Source organism: Schistocerca cancellata, chromosome 2 (genome assembly GCF_023864275.1).
Source record: "Schistocerca cancellata isolate TAMUIC-IGC-003103 chromosome 2, iqSchCanc2.1, whole genome shotgun sequence".
In the NCBI taxonomy this organism is placed as follows: Eukaryota; Metazoa; Arthropoda; class Insecta; order Orthoptera; family Acrididae; genus Schistocerca; species Schistocerca cancellata.
The window spans coordinates 476,604,983-476,623,285 of record NC_064627.1 but is presented as its reverse complement, the minus strand read 5'-3'; the positions used below and the strand labels follow the sequence as shown (position 1 = coordinate 476,623,285).

Genomic DNA, 18,303 nt, shown 5'->3' with positions numbered 1-18,303 from the left:
TCACAGATACTTCGTAACTACTTCTCTACCTTCACCTCTACGACGGCACGCACTCGCGACAACGATGTTGCTCATAAATAATATATTTACAAAAAAAGTTTATAAACTCGAAAAATCAAGTAAATGAAAAATATGCGAGGGGCTGGGTTGTAGTGTTAAAAACATTGCAACAAAAAACGGGAATATTGACGTATAAAGTTCCATTTCTCCTTTTTGTTTATTTTTCAAATGTAGGAAAGCTGCACTCACCTTAACGAATTCATTTTCGTCAGTGTCACTAGTATGGTCTATGTAACCACGGCTGGCCAAAAAACAATGTTGCTGTACCGTTTGTTCAGCAACTGTATCCAGAAATGTGGGCGCAATTCGTGTTGCCTGAAATTTTGACGGGTAGAACTGCTGTGACCGAGTTTCAGGTAATCTATATCATACCTTCAGAAAAGTCACCATAGCTGCTACACTAAAAAAATACTGTGATGGTATTCTGTTGCATTCGACCGCGCAGTTTTATTCCCATTTAATCTTCCTCATTTTACTTTAAAATGTCCAGTCACAATTTAGCATGATAGCCTATATTGTCTTGATCTCTGCTGGTAGCGGTATTTCCACTGAAAAGAAAAGAAAAAAAAAAAACCACCTTCGCGATTTCTCCATCAATCGTCCTCAATCGACATAGAAACGAGGAGCTCTGGATCTCTTGCCGGATGAGACAAGAAACCTGATAATTTCGATTAAAAAGCGTAAACCTGAAATTTGACAGGAATTAAGATATTGTTTCTTCTTGTCATCACGTTCCTTGTTTTTTAAGATAGCAATCGGGTTATCCAAAGCAGAAACATACAGAATTAAGTACAACCATTTCTCTACTGGTTGACAGTGAACTATTTATGTGGGATTTGTTAACGAAATTTGTCAGATCTAAGCTGACGGCTGCTAACCAAACGCCTGAAAGTTGGAATAAATAAAGTACTACTCTTAAATAAAATATACTATTTACATACAGTACATTATTTAGACACTATAATCACAAAAGAAAACCAGAAATAAGGAAAATGATTGCAACAGAGAAATATGTGTTTTCCCCTAAGAAGACAAGTAACAAGTAATATAATATGAAAGTAAAAAAAATGGGTTATTAAGGTGTTCATCTCGAGCGTGCTATTTGTCATTGAAAGCTAGACGCTGTTGAGAACACATAAGAAACCCTTAAACGAGATGAAGATGTGGACTCGGAGAAAATAAAGACCAGCTGAACAAATGCAAAATATTTGAAGAAGTTTAAAGAGACTTTACGAACTTCCAGCATGCTGGAGTAACTTGGGCCTGCAACTTCTGTTAATCAAGAGAACGAAAAACCAGTCCAAGTTGCAAATATTTCATTTTTCATTCGATGACTAGTTTCGGGCCGAGATCCATTTTCAAATCAACATTACAAAGTCGAAAATGGCATTTCCGAAGATGTCAACAAAATGTGTAAATGCACATTCACATTGCATAAAGATAACAATTATCTGTATGCACTGCGAATATACATTATATTTTTCGGAACGAGACCCATTTTCAAATCAACATAACAAAGTCGAAAATGGCATTTCCGAAGATGTCAACAAAATGTGTAAATGCACTTTCACATTGCATACAGATAACAGTTATCGGTATGCACTGCGAATATACATTACATTTGTTATGTTGATTTGAAAATGGGTCTCGTTCCGAAACTAGTCGTCGAATGAAAAATGTCATATTTGCAACCTGGAGTGGTTTCTCGTTTTATTAAGATGATTTTGATGGAGTATGGATCTGCGCGATACGTATAGTTTCCAGATTATAGTAAAGAACATTCGAAAATACTTCACAGGGTTCGAAAGTACTCGGTAACATTAGTGTATGTTGGTAAAATTTCTAAAACGGTAGAGAAGAATCTCACATATTTTCTAGAAAATTATATTGATGCATAAGAGACGGCCGTCTTGTAACCAGCAAGATGTGATGACGACCACTTCAAACGTTCTTGGACTGTTTTTTCGTTCTATCAAAGTGTATTGTTCAATATACGCATGTAATCTGATACCACATTTTTTCGGCTGTCGGGGAAGTATTTCAATTGTTGAACAGCTTGTCCAACCTTTACGATGCACAAGCACAGCTGTTTCTCTGGTAACAATAGATTCCTTCAGCTGTGGGGTAATAGTTTTTGTCAGTGATATTACACTCATAGCAATATTATTGCCGACTAACTGCCTTTTCGCAGTCGTAATCTCCCAGAAGATGCCTTTCAGCTATCCGCCAACAGTTTGTTTGTATTAATCTGATTCGAGTATAGCGATGATGCTGTGGACGTGTCTGCGGGTGTAGTTGTACTACCACTTCCTTGTTGTTTAGGGTTGTTAACTGCAGTGTTTACTGACAGCGGACCCTGACCTCGCGAACGACGGACTGGATGACGTGCAGCGATGGCTCTATAATTTGCAGAAAACTTTTCTTGTGCTATAGTAAGCTAAATACCTTCTGAACTTTGTTTTTTAATTTTCTAGCTTTTAATTAAATGTCCTTGGCTAGCCTAGAAAATTATTCATTGTAATCATTAATATCAGAATACTACTGATTGCTTTCACCTCCGACATTTGCTGGAGCGTGACCTACAGACCGACTGCATGAGATTTTCAATGATGGACGAGCTTCTACACTGCTGTGATATGTGCAGCGCTGAGTTGAGCCATTTGACAATGTCCCCCATGAACAACTCATCCTTATTCCTCAGTTTCATTGATAATGTTAGATGGTATGTTCTCCCATCTTAACAGATTCAATTTAGTGATGTAGAGTAGATACGATCCACACATTTCTGCATGAAATCCTAAACCACAGGGATAGTTTCTTGTCTTGGAAAAGTTCTTAGATACGTCAAATGTACGAATTATGGTACAGCAATACTGGAAACCATTTGCTAAACGTTTCATTTTTAGCTATGAGGTAGCCTTCCACATAAGTGGCAAGGGTAACCACCAAAGCATTTAGTTAAGGGGTACAGAAATTCTTCGTGTGCAACAGAAAAACGATTCAACGTAAGGCAATGTGTTTGTGCGACGTCGGCAAAAACACTGTTGAGTCATTTTTTCTTCACTGAACTAAGCGTTTCAACAAAGACTTAACAGTACATGTTTGAGCAATCGCCAGTGCCACAGCTTGATACAGATACCGCCTTTCAGCAAGACAGATTCACCCCCCCCCTCCCCCTCCCCCCCCACCTCTCCGTCTACTGAGGTATGGAGGTTTGTACATTTTTATAAATCACTGCCATAAAAGCCGTTGCATCGGTCGTACTGGACATGACGACGCGATTTTTCGCTTTTGACCAAACGCACGGTCCAGCCACTTTAATGTGATCACCGCCTTCGTTCGACGTCAACGTTCAGTAACCACCCACAGACAGCAGGGAACAGTACTAAAAGTAGAAGGTGTGTAAAGCGTGTCGGGGGACGCGGAAAATAGTGCACTTGTTGCGGTAATGCGGGAAATGAACAATTTGTCTGATGTCCAAAAAGACGTAATGATTGGCTTTCGCGCCAAAGTGGAAGCATTTCCTAAACGACTAAGTTAGTAAACTGTTGGCGTGCCGCCGTGGTTTAAGTGCAAGGCGCATGGCAAAATGGCGCTATCCAAAACCGACGCCGAAGCAGCTGTGGTGCACCACGGACCACAGATGACATGGGTGAACGACGGCTGCGCAGATGTGTACGGCCGGATAGGTATGCAACTGTTGAGCAAGTGACTGCCCAGATGAACCAAGGAGCTACCAATAGTGTCTCCTGAACGACCATTTAGAGAATGTTGCTGCATATTGGCATCTGCAGAAGGCGCCCGAATCATGCGCCCATGCTGACTGCTGTTCACTGGCAACAAAGGCTTCAGTTCGCATGCCAGCGCCGCAACTGGATGTCCACTGCATGGCGACAAGTAACCTTTTCAGATGAATCACGTTAAGCTCCAGCGGACAGATGGAAGTTAGCGCGTACGGCATGAAACGTCTGAAAACAAACACCCTGCATGCCTTATGGTCTGGGAAACGTGTTCGTCGCATGCCCTGGGTGATCTTGTTATTCCAAAAGGCACAGTGGATCAACTCAATTATGGATCCATACTTGAGGGCCATGTCCGTCCCTACATGCAGAATGTTTTTTCCTCGGCACAATGACGTCTACCAGCACGACAATGCAACGCGTCCCACTCCTCGCAGTGTACATGCTCGATTCGAAGAGCACCAGCATGAGTTTACCGTACTCCCCTGGTAACCAAACTCCCCGTATTTAAATCCAATCGAGAATCTTTGGGACCACCTCGTTCGGACTGTTCGCGCCGTGGATCCTCAACCGAGAAATCTAACGCAGCTGACCACGACAATGGAGTCAGAATAGTTCCACATCCCTGTCGGTACCTTCCAGAGCGTCGTTAGCTCTCTTCCGTCACGTCTCGCAGCGGTCTGCACTGAAAAGGTGTTTTTTCAGGCTTTTGACGAGTGGTCACGTTAATATGACTGGGCGGTTTATACCTTGGACCTGACAATTGATTTCTTTTCATGAGGTAATGTGAAAGACCTTGCGTCGCCTTTGCCGATATCAGTTCCAGAGCTAAAAAAATGTGCGTTTCTAATATGCTCGGGACGGCGGCTCCACATATGCTTCAGAATGTAAAGTGTGAAATGGATTATAGTTCAGATTCTGTCAGTGTGACCAATGGGAATCATATGTAACAGGTATAAAATGTGTTAAAATAAGCTGAACTTTCTTTTACATTCTCTGTGACATTTATAGCTGTATCGCTGATCAGTAAATAGTTATAGCCGTTTGTAAGCGCTACAATCATTTTGAATTGCCTCATATAATCAAAATACGACTGCGAAAAATACTGACAGTAGTCGATAGTCGAAACCCTTAGTGAGGGAGAGCAATATTCTAATAAAACCAGAAGTTTTAAACCAGCTGACTAAGTGCTAAACTCGAACCTCCGCCGGGACCAGCCGCACAGTGCATGACTGCAGCGCCTTAGACCTAAACATGGGGAAGCTGACAAAGTTGCACGTAGATAGGAAATCAAAATTAGAGAACTACAGTTGTTACGCATGTAGAGATAGTGTTAAAAGAAGCTTGGCACTAATTAATTTTGAAGTTGTAGTTTAGGCTCTCTCTGAAATTTTAACAAACGAATTTTTTTTCGAGATACGATATAATTAAACTAGTCGATATATAACGACGTTTAGGCAAGTTTATTACTAGCATCCGCCCCTGGATCACGGGGTCCCGGGTTCGATTCCCAGCCGGGTTGGAGATTTTCTCTGCCCGGGGACTAGGTGTTTGTGTAGTCCTCATCATTTCATACTCATCATTCATGAAAGTGGCTAAATTGGACTGTGTAAAGATTCGGCCTTTCTACGGGTGCTGATGACCGCGCAGTTGAGCGCCGCACAAACCAAACACCATCATCAAGTTTCTTACCTGGCGTCTTCTGGCGGAGTGTTGGGCTTTCGTACGACACTGATGTTTGTATGTTCCATTTTTCTGGTCTGTATCAACCGAAGTCACCCTAGGAGCATCAAATTACGTAAATCACTGAAAACGTAAGAAGAAAAAATTCAAATGACAGACACACCCATGCCTGAGGCAGGATTCGAACATGCGACCGTAGCAGCAGCGCGGATCCGGACTGAAGCGCCTAGAACCGCTTGGACAACAGCGGCCGGCCTTCCTGCAAAATCGAGGAAATTTCAGATATGGAGGTGAATAGCGATCAAATATCTTTCACTTCAGATCAGACCACAAAGGCCCCACGCATCCTTCCCTCCAAAGCAGACCACAAAGGCCCCAGTGATTTTAAGATAGTGTGAATGTGATGGACAGGGAAGACGTGACATTTCATTACCGTGTCCAGGAAACCGATGCTAGACAATGCGACCTCTGTGAACAGGGGCCCTATTGAGGAACAAACATTATATTATGGTTTGGACCTGATGGTCACGTAATCCTTGGGAGTAATGCGACCTTACAAAGCAACCACGGGGCCCGTGGAATACCACGGTAATGCTTCCAAAATCATCACCGAACCCCAGCCACGTTTCACTCTTTCGACGTAAATTTGGCCAGAAGTTGGAAACGAAGTGAAACAAGATCCGTTCAACCAAATGACTATCTTCCATTGGTCGTTAGTCCAGGTTTTATGGCTTTGGCACCACGTTTTCTGATTACTGGCTTTTCCATATCGCCTAGTGGTTTTCGAATTCCAGCTCGTACTGAAAATCCCTGCTTATGGAGCTCCCTTCGTGCTGCTTTAGTGCTGACAGGGTTCGCGAGCGCGACATTCATTTCTGGAGTGACTTTTGCAGCTGTCTTCCTTTTATTTTTTGTCGCAGTTCACTTCAGTGACCGTCTGTCACGATCACTCAACATGCACTTCCGTCCGCGTTGTAAAGCAGCGGATGATGTATCTCCGCTTTATGTGTATGCTGCATAAATCTTCGATACGGTTTCTCTCGATACGCCAAACACTTCGGCTACGTTGGTTAAGGAAGTACCCACCTTATGAGCACCAACAATTTTCTCACTTTCGAATTTACTGGGATCAGACATTGTTCACTCACTACTACACAGAACACTGTTCCGACCGCGACTGACACTTGCAGCGTATCGACGACGTTGCCCAAGTGCCGTTCGTGGTCAAATACAACAGCGCTACTTACAGGGATGGCCAGCTTATGCATTTATGTTCAAGCATGCATTTCTCGCGGGTTTTCCATATACACTGAAGCGCCAAAGAAACTGGTATAGGTGTGCGTATTCGACTACAGAGATATGTAAAGAAGCAAATACGGCGCCGCGGTCGGCAACACTTATAAGACAACAGTTCTTTGATCGGTTACTGCTGCTACAATGACAGGTTATCAACATTTATATACGATTGAACGTGACGTTGTAGTCGGCGCATGAGCGATGGACACATCTCCTAGGCAGCGATGAAACGGGGATTTTCTCGTACGATCGTTTCACGAGTATACCGTGATTATCAGGTATCCGGTAAAACATCAAATCTCCGACATCGCTGAGGCCGGAAAAAGATTGTGCAAGAACGGGACCAACGACGACTGAAGTGAATCGTTCAACGTGACAGAAGTGCAAACCTTCTGCAAATTGCTGCAGATTTCAATGCTGAGCCATCAACAAGTGTCAGCAAGCGAACCATTCATCCATATGAGCTTTCAAAGCCGAAGACCCACTCGTGTAGCCTTGTTGACTGCACGACACGAAGCTTTACGCCTCACCTGGGCCCATCAGCACCGGCATTGGACGGTTGATGACTGGAATCATGTCGCCTGATCGGAGGAATCTCGTTTCAAATTCTATCGAGCGGATAGACGTGTACGACTATGGAGACAACGTCATGGATCCATGGACCCATGTAGCAGGGGAGTGTTCAAGCTGGTGGAGGCTCTGTAATGGTGTGGAGAGTGTGCAGCTGGAGTGATATGGGACCACTGATAAGACTAGATACGACTCCGACAGCTGATACGTACGTAAGCATTCTGTCTGATCACCTGGATCCATTCATGTCCGTTGTGCATTGCGACGCACTTGGGCAATTCCACTAGGACAATGCGACACTCCACACACCAGAATTGCTACTGAGTGGCTTCAGGAACACTCTTCTGAGTTTAAATACTGCCGCTGGCCGCCAAAATCACCGCACATGAACATTATTGAGCATATATGGGATGCCTTGAAACATGCTGTTCAGGAGAGATCTCCACCTCCCTCGTACGTTTACTGATTTATGGACAGCCCTGCAGGATTCATGGTGTCAGTTCCCTCCAGCGCTACTTCAGACATTAGTCGAGTCCATGCCGCGTCGTGTTGCGACGCTTCTACGTGCTCGCTTGGGCTCTACACGATATTGGGCAGGTGTACCAGTTTCTTTGGCTATTCAATGTATTTGGGCAGTCCCTATACTATACTACAGGCAAAAGGCACTGGAAAGTTCAAAATAAGTGAAAGAGGCAAACTTCAAAAAAAAAAAAAAAAATCAAACGGCTCTGAGCACTATGGGACTTAACTGCTAAGGTCATCAGTCCCCTAGAACTTAGAACTACTTAAACCTAACTAACCTAAGGACATCCCACACATCCATGCCCGAGGCAGGATTCGAACCTGCGACCGTAGCGGTCACGCGGTTCCAGACTGTAGCGCCTAGAACCGCTTGGCCACCCCGGCCGGCAACAACAGAATTTAAACCTCTCATCTGAGCTATACTTTCGTGTGACTGATTTATTAGCTTAGTTCGTTCCTAATAAACGTTTATCATTCACTTGTTTGTAACTATATTGTCTAGTTCGTTAATGTGATCACCTATCAAAAGCCTGAATCATCACATTTTGCAGCGTAGACAGATGTGAGACGTGCAGAAAGAGAGTCAGTGAGGTTCTGGGAGGTACCGACAGGGATGCGGAACCATGTCGACTCCATTGCCGTGGCCAGAAGAGACCAAACAGCGAGGTCATCGGTCTCATCGGATTCCGGAAGGAAGTCGGCCCTTGCCGTGTCAAAGGAACCATCCTGGTATTTGCACAGCGAGGTCATCGGTCTCATCGGATTACGGAAGTCGGCCCTTGCCCTGTCAAAGGAACCATCCTGGTATTTGCCTGAAGTGATTTAGGGAAATCACGGTAAACCTAAATCGGGATGGCCAGAAGCAGGATTGAACTGTCGTCCTCGCGAGTCTAGTGTGCCTCGCATCGGTGGCCAGCTACGTTAGGTTTCTCAGTTGAGGATCCATGGAGTGAACAGCCTGATCGAGGTGGTCCCACAGATTCTCGATTTTCTTTAAATCCTGGAAATTTGATGACCAGGGGAGTGCGGTAAATTCATCCTGGTGCTCTTCGAACCACACAGGAAAAGCAAAGTACATGTGTGGATGGATATTATCCTCAAGGACAGATGCCTTCCAGAATGGCAAGATCACCCAGGGACTGCCATGACAACATTCCCCAGACCGTAACACTCCCTCCTCCAACCCCGACCCTTCCGACGATTATTGCGGATTGTTTACATTCAGACGTTTCATGCCGATGAAGCATAAAATGTGATTCATCTTAAAAGACCGCCTGACGCCACTCCGTGGATGTACACTTGCGGTATTGGCGTGCAAATTTCAACCTTCGTCGGCGACGAACAACAGTCAGTACATGGGGTCATGAACCAGGCGCCTACTGCGGAAGCCCATACACAGTAACGTTCGCTGAACGATCCATAAGGAGACATTGCCGGTAGCCCCTTGCTTAATTTTGGCGGTCAGTTGCTCAACAGTTGCACGTCCATTCATTCGTATGCAGGATGTTACAAAAAGGTACGGCCAAACTTTCAGGAAACATTCCTCACACACAAAGAAAAGATGTTATGTGGACATGTGTCCGGAAACGCTTCATTTCCTTGTTAGAGCTCATTTTAGTTTCGTCAGTATGTACTGTACTTCCTCGATTCTCCGCCAGTTGGCCCAATTGAAGGAAGTTAATGTTGACTTCGGTGCTTGTGTTGACATGCGACTCATTGCTCTACAGTACTAGCATCAAGCACATCAGTACATAGCATCAACAGGTTAGTGTTCATCACGAACGTGGTTTTGAAGTCAGTGCAATGTTTACAAATGCGGAGTTGGAAGTTGCTCATTTGATGAATGGACTAGCACGGGGCAATACCCGTGGCGCGGTACGTTTGTGTCGAGACAGATTTCCAGAACGAAGGGGTCCCGACAGGAAGACGTTCGAAGCAATTGATCGGCGTCTTAGGGAGCACGGAACATTCCAGTCTATGACTCGCGACTGGGGAAGACCTAGAACGATGAGAACACCTGCAATGGACGAGGCAATTCTTCGTGCAGTTGACGATAGCCCTAATGTCAGCGTCAGAGAAGTTGCTGCTGTACAAGGTAACGCTGACCACGTCACTGTATAGAGAGTGCTACGGGAGAACCAGTTGTTTCCGTATCACATACAGCGTGTGCAGGCACTGTCAGCAGCTGATTGGCCTCCACGGGTACACTTCTGCGAATGGTTCAGCCAACAATGTGTCTATCCTCATTTCAGTGCAAGTGTTCTCTTTACGGATGAGGCTTCATTCCAACGTGATCAAATTGTAAATTTTCACAATCAGCATGTGTGGGCTGACGAGAAACCGCACGCAATTGTGCAATCACGTCATCAACATAGATTTTCTGTGAACGTTTGGGCAGGCATTGTTGGTGATGTCTTGATTGGGCCCCATGTTCTTCCACCTACGCTCAATGGAGCACGTTACCATGATTTCATACGGGATACTCTACCTGTGCTGCTAGAACATGTGCCTTTACAAGTACGACACAACCTGTGGTTCGTGCACGATGGAGCTCCTGCACATTTCAGTCGAAGTGTTCGTAAGCTTCTCAACAACAGATTCGGTGACCGATGAATTGGTAGAGGCGGACCAATTCCATGGCCTCCACGCTCTCCTGACCTCAACCCTCTTGACTACCGTTTATGGGGGCATTTGAAAGCTCTTGTCTACGCAACCTCTGTACCAAATGTAGAGACTCTTCGTGCTCGTATTGTGGACGGCTGTGATACAATATGCGATTCTCCGGGGCTGCATCAGCGCATCAGGGATGCCATGCGACGGAGGGTGGATGCATGTATTCTCGCTAACGAAGGACATTTTGAACATTTCCTGTAACAAAGTGTTTGAAGTCACGTTGGTACGTTCTGTTGCTGTGCGTTTCCATTCCATGATTAATGTGATTTGAAGAGAAGTAATAAAATGAGCTCTAACATGGAAAGTAAGCGTTTCCGGACACATGTCCACATAACATATTTTATTTCTTTGTGTGTGAGGAATGTTTCCTGAAAGTTTGGCCGTACCTTTTTGTAACAGCCTGTATATCTCCGCAGCCACAGTGCCTCGGGGCCGGTTTTGGATAGCCCCTTTTTGCCATGTACGTTACCCTTCAATCTCGGTGGCGCACCAACAGTTTACAAACGTAGCCATTTCAAAAATGCTTCCACCCTTGGCCCGGATGCCAAAGATGAAGCCCTTCCGGACGTCAGATAAATCGCTCCGTTTCCGCATTACGACAACGACTGCACTGTCTTCCTCGTCACATGCACTCTCTTCATCTACCCTCAATTGGTAGAGCTGCCACCTGCTGTCTGTGAGTAGTTATTGCACTCTGACATCGAACACAGCCGGTGGTGGTACTGATGTGACTGGACCGTATACGTAAATGCTCAATATTTCATCAGTATATGAAAATAATATGTGGGTTCTTAATGTCAGTACTTCAGTTACTTTATTAAAACTGGTCAACGATGCTAGGTATACCGAAATTCTGGGAAGGGTTCGTTAACTATCATCAGTGTCCTTTTACCGTTCAGAGTAAACTATCTGGCCATGGAGTCTGACTGCCTCACAAAGCAGGCAGAAACCTCGGAGTGTTCTACGTTCCATTAAGAGGCTCTATTTAACTTTTATTTAATTGAGGGGCAGCTTAGTTTAAGAACATTGTTGTCCGACGTTGTAGTATCGAAAGATGCGTTTCTTTCTTCTTATATCTGTTGAAGTGTTTTGCACAAATACAGTATATTAGTAACGTTTCAAGTGTTAGTAGACTGTTTTTATTTTGTTTCCTCCGTTTGTCATCAAAGCTCCACAGACAATAACTCCATATCTCCTGAAAAAGTTCATTATTATGTATAGTTCTGTTTCTGTTGCTATAATTACCACCTTTTCCCTGTTGTCGGAGAGATAGGACCTAAACAGTTATGTCAAAGATCGATAGTCTCATAACAAATATGTATCAGATTAAATGTTAATATCGAGCGTAATCTGTTTCTATCAATGTATCTCGCACACACAATAACTATTTTGTGCTGCACAATGTAAAATTCAAGTAATGGAAAATTTCCGAAATGTAATATTATTATCCATACGTTACGTGGTGTTCATCACATCTGAATTCATAAAAATATTCGGCGATGTGTTTTTCAGGTTTTCTGTTTTTCCCTTTGCATAGCATACTTTCTAGAAACACTATAAATGTTGAATTCTGGTTCATATTTGCTACTATAGCTGCGAGTTGGTCTGTGAGACTTGGGAGTGACCCAATCTGGCTCGAATCCGCGTGCTGGGTTGCTGACCGCTGCCTTCATATACCGCCCAACCTGAGTGTAGTTTTCTAAGAATGTCTACTCTGTTTTCCCACCTCCACCTCTGATTTTCAATACTTCAATGCCGAAAATACGAATATATACATAACAGAAAGATGTCAAAGTCAAAAGTGCTGCTTGGTACAATTCGACTAAAAGAAGTGCAGTAGTTAAGTTGGTAATGGAAGGAAATGAAGAACGTGAAAATTGTAGGAGACCCAGACTTGACTCAAGTTCGAATGTTTTTAGGTTGCGATACCTATGTACAGATGAAAAGGCTTGTGCAAAGCTGAGTGAATGAAGAATAGCATATAACAGGTCTCCGGGCTGAGGACAACAGGAACAATAACAACGGATAGAATGCACGATTAACGGTGAATTGGCACACCCGACTGTCCCACCTGAGATTAACTGACAACTGTAGAGCGCAGAAAGTCAACTGGCCACATAATTAGAATAAAAAGAAAAAAGTTTCTGACTCGTGGATAAGCGGCTGCTTGTGATTAGTGGACGCTGGCACAGGGTAAGAGGCGGGGTGGAAGTAGCAAACGCAGAATAAAAACGAAAAGAAGCGTTTCTGCATCACGTAAATTGATATTTCTACAGTAATATCTCTGGAATTGCTGACAGCAGTTCTGTAGTGTTCAAAGCGCAGTTCATATAGCTAATGTCTCAGCACAAGCAACTGTGAAACTTAGAAAACACTGCCAGCCAAGTAAAGAGTACCGCGATGGGTAAAAGAAGACTAAAATCAGTAGTAGCCTTCGGATAACTAATTAACATGATATATTGCAGAAAATTTGTCATTAAAGCACGCCATGCGCATAAACGTGTTATTCAGGAATCACTTATTTGTGCAGTGAGGCAGAGCTTCATATCACAGCGACAAATTATTCACTACTGAAAATAGCCAATTATAGCGATTAATTTTTAATAAACTGCATAGCGATTCGTCAGAGTTCCGGCAGTTATATTTCAAAACAGCATTATGTGCATATATCCAACGCAAATGTGAATTTAATATCAAATGTCAATAGCTAAAATTAGCGGCAAAGCCAAAGTCGTTCCCAATAAAAGAAGTAAAGGGCTGGCGTTCACATCATACCATCTTTGTAGAGAAAGTGAGAAGCATAAAGCTTATATTTAAAAGAAGAAAGATACAGGAGACTTATGAAAAGAACTGACATGTCCTTTTATTAAGAATAAAAATTGCATTGCTATTAATTGATTTGGATTTGTTCTTTGTTTAACTAACAGAGTCTGGTAAGTTGTACAATAAACAAAGAGTAGTTTACTCCAACTAGCCTCAGTGCGTTACATCTTATATTTTCTAAGTGACTACTCAGACATATTGCATTAACTCCTTCTGCAGCTACTTCATTCCCTCGATAACGCACTATTTTGCTGATCGTAGATTGTAAAGAATACGCCCCGAGTTACATCTTAAGTGGAAACAACAGCGAACATCACGTAATCACGTAACATCGCAGATTTAATATCTACACTGCAGCAAAATAAAAAATTAAATGACCTTTCTTTAAGTTAAAAATGTATGAAATGACAAATCGGACTAGAATTTTTGTCTTTTACAAGGTACGTACTACTATCTGAGCTATCCGAGCCTGAGTCAGAGACTGAGTTCAGGCTTTAATTCCCAGTTTACTGTCTTATACATGACAAGCTGAAACCCTACGAAGATTTTGGAAAAAGCGGAAGGTAGGAGGTAAAATAGTAATTACCACGGTATTTTACGATGTATTTAAGTGATTATTCAGTTTTACTGTAGACAGAAACGTTATCCATTGTATCTTTGGACTAATAACGCAATATTAAAAACAGTTATATGATGCAGAAGGCTCTGTAACGAATGTTCATTAATATTAAAAAACGTCCGAGGCTTTACAACACTATTTAAACTATAAGAGCATTGTGCAATGAAGGACTGTTTTTAATATTAATTACAATACAAGGTTTCTATATCACCGCGCCACAATGGACTGGAATTAAAAAAATATCTATAAATTGACTATTTTATACACTGATTATTAAGACTCATTTGTAGATTATGTTCTGCGGAACATTTTCTTTTTCCCGTTTCTGCACGTCGCAGTTTTCTTCACGTAATCACGGTTTTAGTGTTGCTGTAGGTATCTAGCTATCTAGTTATTTATTATTAGTAATATATAGCTTCCCCGTCGTATAGATATTGATGTGTTCGTTGTTATAAGCATTAATCAAGAAGAAAAGGCAAAACAACCAGTAGGTAAAACGAACGCGTGAAAATAGAGCAAGAATATGTCATGAAACCTAGTACTGGCGTCACACGCTGCTTCACGCCTCAACCACCAGCGAGGTAGCGAGTAGCGCGGGCGCGTTGCCTAGTGGTTGTTTTGTTTTCTAGTATGTCACTTTTTGTTATTGTTATTTCAGAGCCCTCGCCCCTTATGGGTGGGAGTTAGGCTGTCAAAGGTACAACCTTCCACTCTTGAGCCAAAAGCTTACAAATGTAAACAAAGACAAAACAGATATGTTTAAAAAGTGAAAAGGTTGCAGATTTTTTAAAAGATATGTTGATTTTCTTTATTGTTTAAATTAATATCGAAGGACTAAAAGATAATTATATACAGGGTGTTACAAAAAGGTACGGCCAAACTTTCAGGAAACATTCCTCACACACAAAGAAATAAAATATGTTATGTGGACATGTGTCCGAAAACGCTTACTTTCCATGTTAGAGCTCATTTTATTGCTTCTTTTCAAATCACATTAATCATGGAATGGAAACACAAAGCAACAGAACGTACCAGCGTGACTTCAAACACTTTGTTACAGGAAATGTTTAAAATGTCCTCCGTTAGCGAGGATACATGCATCCACCCTCCGTCGCATGGAATCCCTGATGCTCTGATGCAGCCCTGGAGAATGGCGTATTGTATCACAGCCGTCCACAATACGAGCACGAAGAGTCTCTACATTTGGTACCGGGGTTGCGCAGACAAGAGCTTTCAAATGCCCCCATAAATGAAAGTGAAGAGGGTTGAGGTGGCGGTGAATCGAGGAAGTACAGTACATACTGACGAAGCTAAAATGAGCTCTAACATGGAAATTAAGCGTTTCCGGACACATGTCCACATAACATCTTTTCTTTATATGTGTGTGTGATGAATGTTTCCTGAAAGTTTGGCCGTACCTTTTTGTAACATCCTGTATATCACATAGCAGCTTCCTTCCATTATGGGGGACTGATCTGCTTATTATTTTCTTACGATTGCCGTTGCTAATAAAACACCATATTTCTAAAATTTTATTTTTGTTTTGTGAATGAAAACAAGGTCCAAGTAGACTCTATTACTTTTTTTATTATCTATGCGATTGACAATTTCGACCTTTGCTCATTTTCAAGAACGTGTCTTAAGCTTCCAACTTCATTTTACATTATAATTCATTCCTCTCGTCATTGTTGGCGCTTGGCGCTAATGATAGGGCATCAGTCGGAAATGGCTTACCTGTTACATTTATAACTACATCAGGGAATGAGAGCTTTGGAGGGGACGGAGTAGCATCTCATGATATGCGTCATCTTCTACTTTACCTTTTTAAGTGTTCACTAGTGTTTTAGAACTTTGTTCCTGTTTATGTTTTGCTACTTTTTTGTTGTAAAGAAACAGATAGTTCAGTCGTTAGCACTCTTTAAAAAAGACATAAGCGAAAGATCGCTTTCCCTCTCCGATATTTCTGCGGTGGGCGGACAGAATCGACTAGATGGTTTCAATACGTTCTGAGGTCTGCTGGACAGACGTAAACAGTTATCCACAGGTGTCAGGCGCACTGTGTTTGTGGTGGGAACGGAGCTGCTTTTGCGGAGCTAACATGAACTCACAGGTGCGGCAGGTATCCCTATCTGATGCAGTTTTGACGTTCAGTGACAAAGTGAATTCCCGCTGTAGTCAGCGACGGCGGCTTGATAGCGGCTGCGAGCACGTCATTTGTATCGTGTGTCACGTCAACAGCTGTCACTGGTGCTAGATACACAGAGTAACGTGATCCTCAGTTCTTGTGTGTGTACGCCAGTAGCTCCAGCCTGTGATTCCTATCTGACGTTACCCGTTTGAATAAACGACATACAGCGCTGAAGATTATCTGGGCACTTATCTGCATTGTCCTCTGATGTTATGTTTTGCTGCTAATTACGCCTGTCACGTTTCACATCCACATGTTAGATACGTTTCAATTATTGTCGATCTTCAGCATTGTAACTGTTTTAAACAGCAAAAATACTGTAATCTGCTGTCTTATAGCATGTGGTAGTCTCGTAAAATGCTTGTCACTACTCAAAGTCAGCAGAGCATTAGTGGACCTCCGTTCGTTTTAACACATCTGCCCCCTAATCTGTACAGCACAATTCACTTTTATCCACATAAGTAACATTTTGAGTACAGACCATTTCGGCTTTATCTGAGAAGTCCGTAGCTCGTGGTCGTGCGGTAGCGTTCTCGCTTCCCACGCCCGGGTTCCCGGGTTCGATTCCCGGCGGGGTCAGGGATTTTCTCTGCCTCGTGATGACTGGGTGTTGTGTGATGTCCTTAGGTTAGTTAGGTTTAAGTAGTTCTAAGTTCTAGGGCACTGATGACCATAGATGTTAAGTCCCATAGTGCTCAGAGCCATTTGAACCACTTTTTTTTTATCTGAGAACTATCGCACGACTATTGCAAACGACCTGCTTGTTGACGGCGGGCGAGTAGCAACTATAATGATTTAAGTGGAACGTTAACCATCATTATGTGCCAGGTGTCGCTCTGAAGAGTCATCATGTGCCTTCACTATTAGACATCCGATATAGTCACAAGAATGTAGCTAACGACTAGATATTTTTTTTCAATAACTGTTTTTGATATTTAAATATTTTAATTAAAAACAGTAATAGAATTAATGTTTTATCTTGATGTAAGAACGTTATGTAATGCATCCAACAGTATTAAAAAGATGTTAAAAATACAAATATTTGGAGATTACATGTTTTGTATTGTTAAATTGTGTAAGCTGTGGGTGATTAGTATCATGAGCAATTCATTGCTCAGAATTTTATTTTTAAGTTTGTTTCTGGAGATTACATGTTTTGTATTGTTAAATTGTGTAAGCTGTGGGTGATTAGTATCATGAGCAATTCATTGCTCAGAATTTTATTTTTAAGTTTGTTTCTGTTAATAGCGATGGTATCTTATTAGCTTTTCATAAAACCGAATCGTTAATTAATTAACTACTGTGCTATGAGTACAAAATGCTAGTTACACAATATTATGTTCAGTTTTCTAATGGTGTAAGGCATTTTTATTGTCGGCATGTGATTTCACATGCCACTACCATCCGAAGCACTTGTTGCAAATTGGGGTTACGTCATTATTTTCAAAATGGGCTCTTAATTTCGTTTCAGTAAAGACGGAGGCAAAACACTGTTGTTTTGTAGTAATATACTGCATTTGTTTCAGGATAGAAATATGTACAACACCGTGTTCGGCGGGTACATCATGCGGATGGCGCAAGAGCTATCTTCCGCTAATACCTACTTGTTATGGTAAGTACATGTTGCTTGGAATCGGGGCTGTCGGTATCACTGGGTAGTACCACTGTAATTCCAGTATTACAATGGTGTACGGTGAAGATCTATGAACCATAACTACGTTTGTGATGTAATAATACTATTACAGGTAAATTTAGACACTAAAAAACCAGTTAATGCCACCGGTATGCCTCAGTTACCTACAATAATCACAGTGGGCTGTCGTACACCTTACGGTTGACGTAAGCCATGACAACGCATTATTTTGCAAGCAGGTCTTTAGGCTGGGCTACGCGTTATTTGGACAGTTAACGAGTTGATCTGAAAGCCATACCTAAATAAATTGTTCCAAAATAAATAAAGCACACTCCTCCCACTCTCCAGCAACCCAGTGCAGGCTGTCAGTTTTTCCCCACCAGACAGCCATCTTGGGTTACGTCACGGAACGGACGACAGTGCTCTGTGGTGGTGGTGCTGTGTACTAGGTGAGTTGGACTCCGAACCCCATGGTGACCAAACTGTTTCCCACCAT

General features: G+C 42.5%; 1 protein-coding gene across 1 annotated transcript in view; it reads left to right on the top strand.

Moving 5' to 3' along the window:
- The window catches only part of LOC126155368 (acyl-coenzyme A thioesterase 9, mitochondrial-like), a 181,928-nt gene extending 164,138 nt beyond the window's left edge, over positions 1-17,790 (top strand). The window contains exon 5 of the mRNA XM_049916223.1: positions 17,701-17,790. Coding sequence (XP_049772180.1) covers positions 17,701-17,790 — 90 coding nt within the window. The remainder of the gene's footprint in view (positions 1-17,700) is intronic.
- The last annotated feature ends 513 nt before the right edge of the window (positions 17,791-18,303 follow it).